At 47.6% G+C, this 13,885-nt stretch overlaps 1 protein-coding gene across 3 annotated transcripts in view; it reads right to left on the reverse strand.

Moving 5' to 3' along the window:
* Positions 1-13,885, reverse strand: part of TRAPPC10 (trafficking protein particle complex 10) — a 99,648-nt gene that overhangs the window by 74,790 nt on the left and 10,973 nt on the right. Inside the window, exon 1 of one of the 3 annotated variants that reach the window (XM_035030063.1) lies at positions 8,581-9,130. The exons of the other annotated variants lie outside the window; for them this stretch is intronic. Within the exon in view, the coding sequence (XP_034885954.1) occupies positions 8,581-8,614 (34 nt within the window). The 5' untranslated portion in view covers positions 8,615-9,130. Of the gene's footprint in view, positions 1-8,580; positions 9,131-13,885 lie in introns of those variants that run through there. 3 annotated transcript variants of the gene reach the window in all.

A 13,885-nucleotide genomic window follows, 5' to 3' on the forward strand; every position in this document is an offset into this window, starting at 1 on the left:
CAGGGAGTCTATTTCTCCCTCTGACCCTCTCCCATCTCATGCTCTCTCTATCTCATTCTCTCTCTCAAATAAATAAATAGAATCTTAAAAAAAAAAAAAGACATCCAGATTCTTTTAGGTTGGGCAACATCTTAATTTAAAGGCATTAGGTTTACCCTGCAGGACTCCACAGCCCCTTCGCATCTCCCTACCCTACCCCACCCCCTGCACTAAGGGGGTGGCAAAGACGGGATGGACGTAAACAAGTGCTGAGGTAAGAGACCTGCATTTGGAGCGCTGAGTGTCTCCCCTCTGAGGACCTCCTCGCAGGGACTCTAGAAGCTACATGGCCATGGAGTGGCTGGACTAGGACGGGATGACCAATTTCAAGGCCTTCCAAGCAAGGGATCCTATGATTCTACCTTTGAACAAATAAGTCAAAGGAAATATACCTTACCCAGCCTTTGTTTTATAGAAAAGTTTTCAGAAAGAGCCATTTTCTAAGTATGCTGTTAACAAAAGAAAGCTACAGTTCACCAGGGGGGCAGTGCATTCCTGTTTGAAAACAAGGGTTAAAGAGAGCACTGTCGTTAACCCTAAGGATGCATGTACCTGCCCACAGACCGCCACGAATGCATTGTTCCTCAAGAGCTTTTGGTAAAACAGACTTTCAAATGAATGATAAAAACATCCAAGGTCACAAACTGGGAAGTCAGGTCAGGCTGCTCAAACACGTGTAAAGCGCATGTGCCATACTTCTTGTATGACATCAGCACAGTGATGAAAAGTAAGTAATGCTTCAAACTGGTAGCTCTTTCATGGGGAAAACCAAATGCATCATCATGGAAAATGGAAAACCTCGCCAGTGGTCCTCCCAGAGTAACTGCACAGAAAAGGCTTTCACGAGGCGCCTGGGTGGCTCAGTCGGTTAAGCGGCTGCCTTCAGCTCAGGTCATGATCCCAGGGTCCTGGGATCAAGCCCCGCATCGGGCTCCCTGTTCCACGGAGAGCCTGCTTCTTCCTCTCCCTCTGTCTGCCGCTCTGCCTACTTGTGCTCTCTCTCTCTGTTAAATAAATAAATAAAAAATCTTTAAAAAGAAAGAAAAGGCTTTCACATTTGGGGGTTGGAGATGGGGAATGAGGTTCATGACAAAAAACAAAAAGATCCAGATGTTATCCAGATTCTAGAAGTAGAAGCCAAGGCTTAGTCTGTGCCCTAAAATTACTGGGCAACGGACTCCCGTTTCTGTGTATACACACTGCCCTCCCTTCATCGCGAGGCACATATCTGAGAAGAAACAAGGGAGCCCTCCCTCAGCTCTGTACTGCAGAGGCCAAGTTGAAAGAAAAGTAATTCCTACAGTCAACACAATGAGGATGATGGGGATCGCCTTTATCTGATTGTCAGCTGTCCTGCCAAAACGCCCATTTTCGATCACGTTCCAATAAGTCCTGCCATTTCACTGCTGGCAGTCAAGTGATGCCTACTCTTTCCAGCTTCCGGCTTCACCCCCACCCTCGTTGTGGCACCACGTGCACATGGTCGCCCTCCCACGCTGCTCTTCTCTCTCTCTCTCTCTCTCTCTCTCTCTCAGTAGCCAGTCTCTGTAACAGTTACTCCCCCCGGGGTGTGATCAAAGGGGAAAAAGTATAGTATATGTTAGCAATAATCGAATTATATACTGTGGAAGTTTGCAGAAAAGGAACCAAAGCCTATACGGAGAGACCAATCGCAAGATATGAAGTCCCAAAGTCTTTTTCTTTTTCAACATGAAAGAAAATTCAGCACACACCAAGAGCACCAAAAGATTTAAGTAAACACTTCTAACCAGGAGGCCAACTCCGTTCTCTGGAGCTCAGAGACCAAATACAACCTAAAACTGAGGAGCTCAAACAGAAAACAAAGGATGGATGGGTGCATCTAAATGTAAGAGCACTGAAGAATTAGCCCTTTAATGGTTTACAGATTTTTAAATAAAGTAAATATAGGATGATTGTAGCAGATTGAATCACAGCATTTAGAAGTTCAAGGGATCTTGCCTGCTCCAGGCCCACCCCTGCCCTGGGGCTCTGGAGAGACAGGCTCCTAAAACCTCTCTTTCCCCAGAGCTCCCAAAGACCACTTTCTCAGTGAGGTCTAGCTGCAGCTTCCAAAAGGCTCACCATTACGGCGGGGAATTTAGCAATACCTGGCAAAATTACGAGTTTACCACAGCCCCAGCAATCCCTGACGGAATCCATCCCAACAGACGCACCACAAGGCTATTTGATTCAGGACTATTTGAAAGAACAAAAGACAAAAACATTCAATTCCACGGACAGGACTGGAATAGAATAAACCACAGAACATCCACAAACCACATAACAGAGGAGTTCTACAGGACTATGAAAAGCAACAGGAAAGACCTCCAGGAAATGTTGAGAGAAAAAGCGAAGGGGGGGAAATGTGTCTTGGTCTGTAATCTCCTATCTAAGAAAGGGAAGTACAAATGCATACGAATTTCTTTTTTTTATGGCAGGAGAATATTTAGATGAGGGAAGGGTCAGAGTGGGGAGGACATAAATCTACGCTACATACCTTGCGAGGAAGACCTGGTTTTGAAAGCATGTACGTGTTTTATATAATTATAAAACAAAGTTACATTTTTAAAAAGCTTTCCCTAAAAATATCAGAAAAAAAGAAAAATGGAGTTAAATGCAGGCACGGCTAGCAGCACAACCACAGAGAAAGAGCTCGGACAAGGCCGGCCGTCAGACCGTGCGCTCCTGGTGGGAGACGTCCAAATGCCACAGAGAACCACTGAAAGCATTTTAAATCTGTGCTCACGAGTCACTGTTGACGGCGGAGTGGCAGAGACGGTATAAAGTGGGACCTACAGCATCCACTAGGTGTTTGGGAGAAATGCTTTGCTCCCAGGCCCAACCTGGCCTACAGAATCAGAAACTGGGGTGGAAGCCGGCGTCAGGTTCTAACAAGCCCACTAGGGGATTCTGATGCAGCTCCAGTCTGAGAAGACTCTACCTCTGTCGTCCCCAAGTATCCACAGAATGGGAGGAAAGAAAACACTGATGATCCAGCAGTTCATTAAAACCCCCAAGTCCTGAAATTGAATCACAAAGACCAGTGTGAACTTACGGTGTACTTCACCTTTGAATTCCCGCTCTGTGCCATAAAAAAAAGACCCAGCAGCAGCCAGCAGCCCAAGCATGTAGCTTGGAGTCTTGAAAAACCTTTTCCCACTAAAAAGAAGTGGGGCTTCTTAGAGAAATGGCTGACTCCAGGGCCAAGGCTGGAAACGAGTCTGGAACATGTTAACACAACAGAGAGCAAAGAAAAGAACAAAAGATTCCTACAACTTGGAGGCCAGCTAAGTTGGCAAAGATGGAACCACCTGCCCGTCAGTAAGGACAGCACCGGCCACGGACTGAAACAAAGCAGGTAGGTTTAGATCCTTAAATTCATAATAATACTTAAAAAAAAACATGGTAACTGATCACCACTGGAGGATACTCACTTTGAGTGAACCAACTCACTATACAGAGGAAGTGAGTGAGGCATTTAGTCTGCCTTTCCTACACAAACCACACCACTGGATAAGCAAGGAACACACATATACACTTTTTTAAAAGATTTTATTTATTTATTTAAGAGAGAGAGAGTGCACGTGCCCACAAGCAGGGGGAGTGGCAGAGGGAGAGGTAGCAGCAGACTTCCCACAGAGCAGGGAGCACGATGTGGGGCTCGATTCCAGGGCCCTGGGCAGGCATTAAACCAACTGAGCCACCCAGGTGCCCCCACATACACACTTTCTACAGACACATTTCCACAAACAAATGAAGACAAAACGGTGACATTAGAATCTCACCATTCTGCACCCCACAGGGCACAAGCGACAGGAGAAGGGCTGCGCCCATCGGAGAGACACCAGCAGAGCCTGCATTCCACTGGTGGAGAGACGCCACCAGCTGGGAGACAGTCTTGCCAAAAACATCCAACCAGAACCTGACCCAGCCTCTGGCTCCAAGGACCACCTTCCAGGAGACACAGAACCCTGAGGACAGAGGACACCATGGGACGCAGCTGGCCAAGTGGGGGGAGTGAGCATGACACGGTCACAGGACAGAACCCGGGCTCCTCGGGAAACTGCCAGGAACAAAAGGGAGACGGAGGGAAACCCGCGATTTGAAGAGAGACTGAGAGCACGATCTCAAAACCTTATTTGGATACCAATTAATTCAAAGAGCTTATAAAAGAAAAAGACATTGAAGACACACTGAAAATGCTGAATATTTGATTTTAGGGAAAATTTTTTAGATGAGATAAAGGCTTTATAGTTGTTGTTGTTGTTGTTGTTTTAAAAGATTCCACCCATTTATTTGACAGAGAGAGACACAGCGAGAGAGGGAACACAAGCAGGGGGAGTGGGAGAGGGAGAAGCAGGCTTCCCGCAGAGCAGGGAGCCCGATGCGGGGCTCGATCCCAGGAGCCTGGGATCATGACCCAAGCTGAAGGCAGACGCTTAACGACTGAGCCACCCAGGCGCCCCTATAGTTGTTTTTTAAAAGTCCTGATCTTTTAGAGATACGCTGTCTTGAGGGACACACACTGTCTCAGCTCAGGCTGCCAGCACAAAATAAATACCATGACGGAGTTTTCTCCAACACCAACACCAACTTGTTTTCTCCCAGTTCTGGAGCCCGGAAGTCCAAGATCAAGGTGTTGGCCATTCAGTTCCAGGTGCCTAATGTCTTCCTGGTTTGGGGCTTTCCTCAATGTGCGTGAGAAGGGAGGGAGCGCACTCTTCCTCCTCTCATAAGGCCACTGGCTCCCTCCCCGGGGCCCAGCCTTCGTCCTCTTCCAGCCCACTCACCGCCCAAAGACCTCAGCTCCAAATACCGGCACACTGGCCATCAGGGCTCCAGCCCACGAACCGCGGGGAGGGGAGACAAACCTTCAGTCCATTACACACGCATGTGCGGGCACATGATGTCATACTTGGGCTCTGCTTCAGAAGCACACAGGACTGGAGGGAACGGGGTAGAGAGAAGCAAGACTGGCCAATTCTCCCAACTGCTGAAGTTGGGGGATAGGTTTGTCGGGTTTCATTACACTACTTTTGCACACATTTGCAAGTTTCCATCATAAAAAGTGTGAAACACTACAATTCTCCCACTTATCCTTTTCTTTCTTCCACAGCACTGATCGCTGATTACATAATTCGCTATTTTTGCCTATTGTGTTCCTCCTCTCAGTGGATTGGAAGCTCTACCAGGGCTGGGGTCTTTGCGGGAGGAGGTAACCCAAACCCTACAACAGTGCCCGGCCGGCCCAGGCGCACACTGCGCGCCTGCTGACCGGGGAGCCTCCCCTGAGCCCGTCGTATTCTACACCAGACAACCCAGGGCCCCAGAGCACGGGACACCCTGCAGCGGAGAATGGCAGTGCTGGCTGTCAGATTATGTTCTCGGGATATGAATGCAGTTTTAGAACGGGTAAGATTATACCGGAGATTTCTAGTGTGGCTGACTGATTCAGTTCTTAGACTGCTGAACCCAAGGAAGCGAGATTTTTATTTTACTTAACTCTGTGGCAAAGGCTTTCTCTGAGGGGTGACTTTAGGGACAAGTCCCCCTTCCTTCCACGTGGGCAGATGATGTCTGCCTCCCCAGCTGCTTGGTAAAGTTGTGGCAGAGGAGGAGTCGGGCACCTCGATGCTGATCCTCCCTGCGCTACCACATACTGAGGGGTCAGGCACAGCGAAGCCGGCTCTCAGGCCTTCACCTTCAAAATGACCTCTGACAGGCCATCCTGTTGTTCACCTCCGTGCTTAGAAACTTACTGATCCAGCTGGTCTAAAAGTGCCCATAAATGGTGAGCTATGAGGCAGTAAAAATTACTACCCAAACAGGTTATTGTTAGTGCCAAGGCTCCATCTAAAATTTTAGCTCTAAAATACATGCAATTGCTTCCAAATGCTAAACAGGATCTGTTAAAAACAAGAAAACTTTCCAAACATACAACAGTTCCCAGTGAAACCAAGGTCTAAATCTGTTGTCGGCTTCTTCGTAATTTCTCTACTCACTTTTTTTTAGTTTTGCAAACAAGGGCCTAAAATAATATGAAGGAACAAAACATTACGGAACATAACCGCAAGACTCCAAATAAAGGCCTTTGTTTCCCTAGGGGAAAATAAGAAAAGAAAGATTACAAAAAGTGTTCACTATTTCTAAGAGATCATCCCACCTTGTGTCAACATCTAGAGCCCCAAATCCCAGATGCCAAGGAATCGTTCCCCTGGTCAAGAGCTCAGCGAGGACAGACCTCTAAAGATAGAAGCAGTGATATAAAACCAGAGACACGCAATGGGCGCTGGCTGCCACGCGCCAGGAGGCCAGCGCCGACACTGCTGTGTAGGGAAGGAACACGGCCCCCAAACGACTTGTCCACGCCCAACTCCCAGAACCTGTGGATGGGACCTTATTCGGAAAAAGGATCTTTGTAGATGTAAAGAAGTTCAGGATCTCCAATGGGATCACCCCAGATCATCTGGGTGGGCCCTAAAACCAATGATAAGTGTCGTGATAAGGGACAGGAGAGCAAATGCAGAGAGAGCAGCCATGTGAAGACAAGGCAGAGACTGAAGCCAAAGGAGCGCCAAAGACTGCTGGGCGCTGGAAGAGGCAGGAGGATCCTCCCCCAGGGCCGCAGGAGAAGCAAGCACACAGCCTATCAACACCTTGACTTTCAGCTTCTGGTCTCCAGAACTGTGAGAGAATAGATTTCCCTTGTTTTAAGCCGGCAAGTTTCCGATAATTTGTGACAATAGCCCTGGGAAACTAATGCATATGGAATAAAGTACAAAAGTAGAATGTACATCTTTTCCTAATGCTATTCCAATTCATGTCTTAGACATGTTTTTGGCTATACCTCTTAAATGTCAAACACAGCTGAACACATGATTCAGAAGAGGCCCAATCACCAATAAACATATAAAAAGAACTTCACTAATCATCAGGTAAATGCACCCCCAAACAACTACAATGACTTGTGCTGGACAAAGACTCTAGATATAATCACAAGCACAATCCACAAGAAAAAAAATTGGTAACTAGATTTCATCAAAATTAAAAATGTACTTCAAGGGGCGCCTGGGTGGCTCAGTCGTTAAGCGTCTGCCTTCGGCTCAGGTCCATGATCCCAGGGTCCTGGGATCGAGTCCCACATCGGGCTCCCTGCTTGGTGGGAAGCCTGCTTCTCCCTCTCCCACTCCCCCTGCTTGTGTTCCTGCTCTCACTATCTCTCTCTGTGAAATAAATAAAAAATCTTAAAAAAAAAAAATGTACTTCAAAAGATAGCACTAAGAAAATTAAAAGACAGCCAAAGATTAGGAAAAAGTATTTGCAAATCATGGCTCTGATAAAGGACATGTATCAGCAAATATCATAAAGTCTTATAACTCAATGATAATCTAATTTAAAAATGGGCAAAATATCTGAATAAACATGTCACTAAAGAAGATATACAAATGGCTGATAAGAATAGGCTAAAATGCTCAACTTCACTAGCCATGAGGGAAATGCATATTAAAACCAAAATCAGAGGGCGCCTGAGTGGCTCAGTTGGTTAAGCGACTGCCTTCGGCTCAGGTCATGATCCTGGAGTCCCGGGATCGAGTCCCGCATCGGGCTCCCTGCTCAGCAGGAAGTCTGCTTCTCCCTCTGAAGCTCCCCCATCTCATGCTCTCTCTGTCTCTAGCTCATTCTCTCTCTCAAATAAATAAATAAAATCTTAAAAAAAAAAAAATCAGATACCACTTCACGTCCACTGGTATAGCTATGACAAAAAAGACAGACAAGTGTGTGTCCACAAGAATATGGAGCCTCTGGAACCCTAATCCACTGCTGGTGGGGACGTTAAGCAGTACAGACACTTGGGAAGACAATCTAGCAATTTCTTAAAAAGTCAGACATAAGCTTATCATCCAACACAGCAATTCTGCTCCTAAGAATCTTCGCATGAAGAATGGGAAAGGTGCCCACACGCAGGCGTGCAAATGTCCCCAGCAGCATTACTCACAACAGCCATAAAGTGGAAACAACCCAAACGCCCATCAACTGGTGAAGAGATAAACAAGACGGGGTCCATCCGCGCGGCGCACTCTCCAGAGATGAAAGAAGGAACACAAGACAGAGGACGGCACGACCTCCGCAGAGGAGGATGCTGAGCCTCCAAACACCGCTGAGTGAAAAAAGCCAGCCACGAGACTGCATGCCACACGATCTCATTTCTAGACATGTCTAGAGAACACCAACGTACAGCGACAGAAAGCAGATGAGAGGCAGCCCACGCCTGGGGGTGGGAGCAGGGATTACCTGCTAACGAGCACGAGGGAACCTGACAGACGATGGTGCCGGCGGCACAGCTCTGGGGACGGACGGTGGAGGGACCTGATAGCACGCGGATGAAAGCTCCATGAAGCGATGAAAGCCCAACTCTGCGCGTCACTCGGGGCAGCGCACTCCTGTGCGGGGAGCGTGCCTCCGAGCGCACTCTTCACAGGGCTATCTGGAAGCAGACTTCAATACTCCAACTGCTCTTACCTTCTGCCCCAGCAAGTCCACTTCCAGATTCCATTCTTCATTTTAAAAATCTACTCCTCCTTTATTTATGCATTTTTAAAGTTTAAGGTTGGTTTTGAAGGTTACAGATAGATCTTTCAAGGCTTCATCGGAAGGCCAGGTTGGCAGGCCTTCAATCCTACCTGCTCCATCTCAGAAGCCAAATCCGAGACCCAAGAATGCTTTGGTTTGGTCATAAACTTCTATTGACCTGTAGTAAAGAAAGCATTCCTGAACTCAATTCAGAAGGACCAGTTCAAAGAATGTGATCCCTAGCATACCAGTTAGCCTTCTTTCTTTTACTGATGAACATGTATTCCCTGGATTCAAAAACTCCAGAGAAATGTTGCAATATCACAAAGACTAAGCACATAGCAGTTTACCTAAAAACAGGTCTGAGTGATCAGGGTTCAAACTCTCCAAGCATTTCCCACAAAGCTGTCTTAGCTCAAGGAGACACGTGGGGGTTTTTTGTTTGTTTTTTTGTTTAAGATTTTATTTATTTAACAGAGAGAGCACAAGCAGAGGGAGAGAGAGGGAGAAGCAGGCTCCCCGCCGAGCAAGGAGCCCGATGCGGGACTCAAGCCCGCGACTCCAGGATCATGACCCGAGCCGAAGGCAGCCGCTTAACCGACTGAGCCACCGAGGTGTCCCAAGGAGACACGTGTTTAAAGAAAATAACTCCATGCTGTCAAAAGCCTCTAAGTTACGGAAGCATCCGAGACAGCACAGTGTTTCCCTTAGAGACGCTCGCTCATTCATCTATCTCATTTACCCCACAAATACGTACTGAGCGCCTACTGTGTGCCCAGCACTGCGGCAGGTGCTAGAAGCCCAGCAGTGAGCAGCAGAATCCGGACCCCCGCCCTGTGGCTTGCAGGCAGCCCGGTCAGGGGTGGAGAGAGACAATAAGCAAAGAAAAAACAAATGTTTATGTCGGGGTGCTAAGCCAAGAAGACTGAATCAAGTCAACGGTATGCCAAACAGTAGGTGGGGTGTGAGAGGTGGTATGTGAGCAGCTCCGGGAGGGAAGGGGAGGCAGTGAGGGGTCAGAAGAGCAGTGCGGGGTGTGCAGGCAGGGGCGGGCTGCAGGGGGGTTAAGGCACAGCCAGGAAGCCAGGGCGGTGGGGGCTGAGGACCAGGGCTTGTATGTCTCAGGGGCTCGTAGCCCACGGAAAGGTCTTTGAGGGTTCTGCTGAGAAAGTGGCTAGCCCTGGAAGGGTCCGAGCGGAGGCACGCTTCAAGGGGCCGGCATGGAACCAGGGAGGCCACCTGGAGGTCGCAGGAGCAGACCCAGGGAGAGGAAAAGGTGGCTTGCATTCGGGGGAGCAACAGTAAAGGTGGGGAGAAGTGGCTGACCTCTGGATAAATATCAAAGATAAACAATATCCGTGGACAGACTGACTGCCAATTGTGAGAGAAAAAGAGGAGTCAAAGGTGACCCCAAGGTCATCAATTTCTATTTAAAAAACAAATATCCCGTAAGACCAAACCACTGTGAATACACATAAAGTCAGGTGGATAGCAGTTACGGAGCAGACTTGACTGGAATGGAGGCAGGAGAGCCGCCGCCGGGGAGCTCCGAGGCCAGCAGAGCGAGGAGGCTGCCTGAGGAAGGAAGAGCCGCGCCGGGGAGCCCGGGGCCCGGGTCCTCCGCCACCGCTCTGGCCTCCAGATCCGGGTCCGCAGCGCCCAGGCCCGGGCAGCAGTGGGGGATCGGAGCGTACCGAGACCACACACAGGACACCATGTGACCCCCATGAAAAGACACTGACAACTGGCAAAAAGTTTTTTAGACAAGTTCTTCGGTCAGTCACTTGCACTGAAGATGAAGCCCTCGGCTCTTCCCATCTCTCCGTGGGGGGGCCCCACCACCTTATTGTCCGCTCCTTTCCAGGCAAAGACGTTCCTGTAAGGCCTGCCATGCTTGATTATCTCAGACATTCATCAGAACTTAAAAACAAAAATCAGACCCTTGAGTTTCATTTGCATAAACTGAATTTTACTAGAAATGCTTCTGAAACACATCTTGTAAATCAGGCCTGTAAGCAAAAGTTCAAATGGAAAAGGAACGTTTTACTTCTACCTTATCTGGTCAAATCCACCCTAGAGTTGGGTTAATATACTAGTAACGTGGGTACCACAGCAAACCCACAGAGGCCCCACAGGGTATTTTGATTTTATGAGGAAAACAGCAATGCTGGAGATGTACCCACTCCCCCTGAGGTATTCAGTTTCAGTATCAGATCCTGCTACATTCCTTTCAAGGACATCATTGTATCACAAAACAGCGTGGTTGCTACAATCAAAGGAAAGTACCACCCAAACAAACAAATACACACAAATCAGACACAAAGTCTGACTGGCCATGTCCAATCAGACTCCCAAGCTAGAGAAGTTGTGCAATGTCCAACAGGTGCAACCATCCCATTAGTATGTCACTGTGCTTATCTAAGAATGAAAAAGAAAATGTTCCTTCCAATTTATGCATATGATTTTCCTCAAATAACTACTGTTAGGACATAATACTTAATAAAATTATTTGGATCCAACTATTTAACAAACGGAGTTATTAAGTATTCTTCCTAACCTAGAGATGCCGTGAAAAAGTTGCTGAGACACTAAGAGCAATGTGAACAAAGGAAGTCTAGGAATCACTCCTTAGCAGCTAACGGTTTGGCACACTGATTCCTCTTCTGGGTGCTTTACCCATATTCGTTCTTTCAACTCCATGCCGACCCTCTGAGTTCGGTACTAAAGCCGTCCCTAGTTCACAGATGAGGACGAGATGGTGCGGTGCCCTGGGTCCCAGATAAAAGACCCACCCGTTTTGAAGCATGCACAGCGCAGGTACGAACGACATCATCAAGCCAGGCAAGCACATCCGGTAGCCCCTTCAGTCATGGAACAACTGAGGCTTCTGAGGACAAATGTTTCTCCCGCATCTCATCTGTTGATTTGCTACTGGCTTAAGAATTCAATATGAGCCAAGCTCTGCATTTGTGTGCATCAATTAGAAAAAAAGACATTTTAAGTGACTTTTCTGGGACTCAACTGAGACAGTGGTTAAATCACAAGCACACTTTCAGGGCAGGTGGGATATTAGCAACGGGCACATTTAAAAACTTTAACCTACAGGGGAAAAATCAAACTCCAACCAGGTACAAAGCATCCCGAATCTGCTCATTTTTGTTGCCTTTTCCCCCTTTCAAAATCTGCAGTGTCCGATGTGGAACCCCAAAAAGAAGAGATCCAGAAAAATAAACAGTGCCGTCTAAGAAATGACTGGTGAGATCAGATCATTTGCATGGAGCACTGTGATTTTTCAAATACTATACAAAATCTATGTTGATAGCATGTGCTATTTTTGGCATGATGCCAACAGTCAACAAAGAAATGCCACAAATTCGTGGAATTACAGTAACTTTGTCCACTGAAGGAGAGAGCTGGAAAAGGAACATGTCTTCCCTAACATACCCTTGGAACAGAAACCCATCTTTTACTCTAAAGCAGAGAACTGACCCAGTGCTTGGGGAAAAAGAAAAAATCTAAGCTAACACTTAAATTTAGATCAAATAAATCTGCTGGATTTGTATTTGGTCTCACTGTGCATTTTTCATGATTAATAAACTATACTACAGGTACTCCAACTGCTATGAGTAGGTAATTCATCACACTATTAGAACCACTAACCAACCACTCAGCAGACACCCCGAGCACTTCACGGATGGTCCCTAGTACTTACTGGCTTCACTAGTCTTGGGTCTAAGGAGATCTCCTGCTGAGGTAGTAGGGAAGAGGCAGCTGGGCGGCAGGCTCAGAAACTCTTTAATGATGGAGTGAAGACCATTAAAATGTTTAGGTAGCTTCAGAATATTATTAAAATCACTTAGCAAGCTTTTCAAGTAATCGTGTATTCTAGTTACCCCCAGTCTCTGGGGACTTTCCATTCTTCTCATGGTGACACACATGTAAATGGTTCCTAAACTTCCTTGAACCAGTCACACTCTACATTCCCCTCAGAAAGGTCCACTTAAAGTGTCCTACGTTCTAGGAGAAAACTCAAACCCAGCACACACGGGGCTCTCATCTGAAAAGAACAAACCCCGACTTGATAGGGCTGCTGCGGCTGGCCAGGTATTCCAGGAGAAGAGGCAAACAGACGGTGAAAACAAAAATCTTGCAAACTAAGAGACCATGTACATAGTATCAAAAACTCCAGGAAGAGGAGCCTCCAGGTGATTCTTCAAAAGCAACTTTCCTACTGCCTTTGTCTCCATGGCTCCTCCCTTCAAAACACTGGCCCAGGGACAGAATGGACCAGATAAAGAAAGCAAGAGGCAAAGCAGGACAAGTGCCTCCCAAAGCTGCAGCCGCAAACACAGACACCCCCAAACGCAATTTCAAGTTTGAACTGGGAAGCCAGCTTTTCTCAACGCTAACAAATCTGTCCCGTGCAGAGGCTCTTTCTTATTTTCCCAGCTAACTTTGAAAGTTTACCGAAGCCACTTTCTTTCCTGAGACTCCAATGAGTCAGAGGTTGTGGGCCTTTAGGACAGAGACGCCGTCGGAACACACAACACTGATTCCGCGCTTTACACACGGGGACACACCTCCACAGACAGGGGCTACCACAGTAAATCTGGAGGAAAGGACACTGTGTCTCGCTGTCTGTCACGCTCGTGGGCATGAAAGTAAACACTACACCCGTGAGTCCAGCACTGTCTACTAGGATAACAATTTACCTGCCCAGTCACGAGATTTAGGAACTTCTTCAGAAATGTATTTACAGAAAGCCTAGGGAAACCTGTCTGAGCTAAGGGGCGTGAGATATAATTCGATGATGTGGATTCTCCCGCACTCACAAGGTGCAGGGCGCTGGGCGAGGCATTTCCAGGATCTGGATTACGCGGACACCTGACAGGACGACCACCCAGGGCATGGCTCCTCTTCCCTGAGGCCTTGGAAAGCGCGGGGCACCTGCAGGGCCTCCAGATCAGCCCTACAGGCCCCTGTCCTCTGGGCTGAGGGTGGAGCACGGTGCAACGTCTGAAGTAAGACACTCTGTGGACAGATAAGAGCGGGGGCGGGGGCGGAGGGAGGGGGAAGTCTTGCTGAACTCTGCCGGTGCCCAACTTCAGAGGAGACACAGCCCAATGCCCTAAGGAAGTTTGTCATCGAGATGAAGCCACAAACTTAAACCTCAAACACACAGTTTCTCAGGGGTCTGACAAGAGGGGGCACAGAAGTGTGCCCATTAGTCAGAAAAAGAAAAAAAGACACAGAG

Source organism: Mirounga leonina, unplaced genomic scaffold (genome assembly GCF_011800145.1).
Source record: "Mirounga leonina isolate KUSES-001 unplaced genomic scaffold, KU_Mleo_1.0 Mir_353, whole genome shotgun sequence".
Lineage (NCBI taxonomy): Eukaryota > Metazoa > Chordata > Mammalia > Carnivora > Phocidae > Mirounga > Mirounga leonina.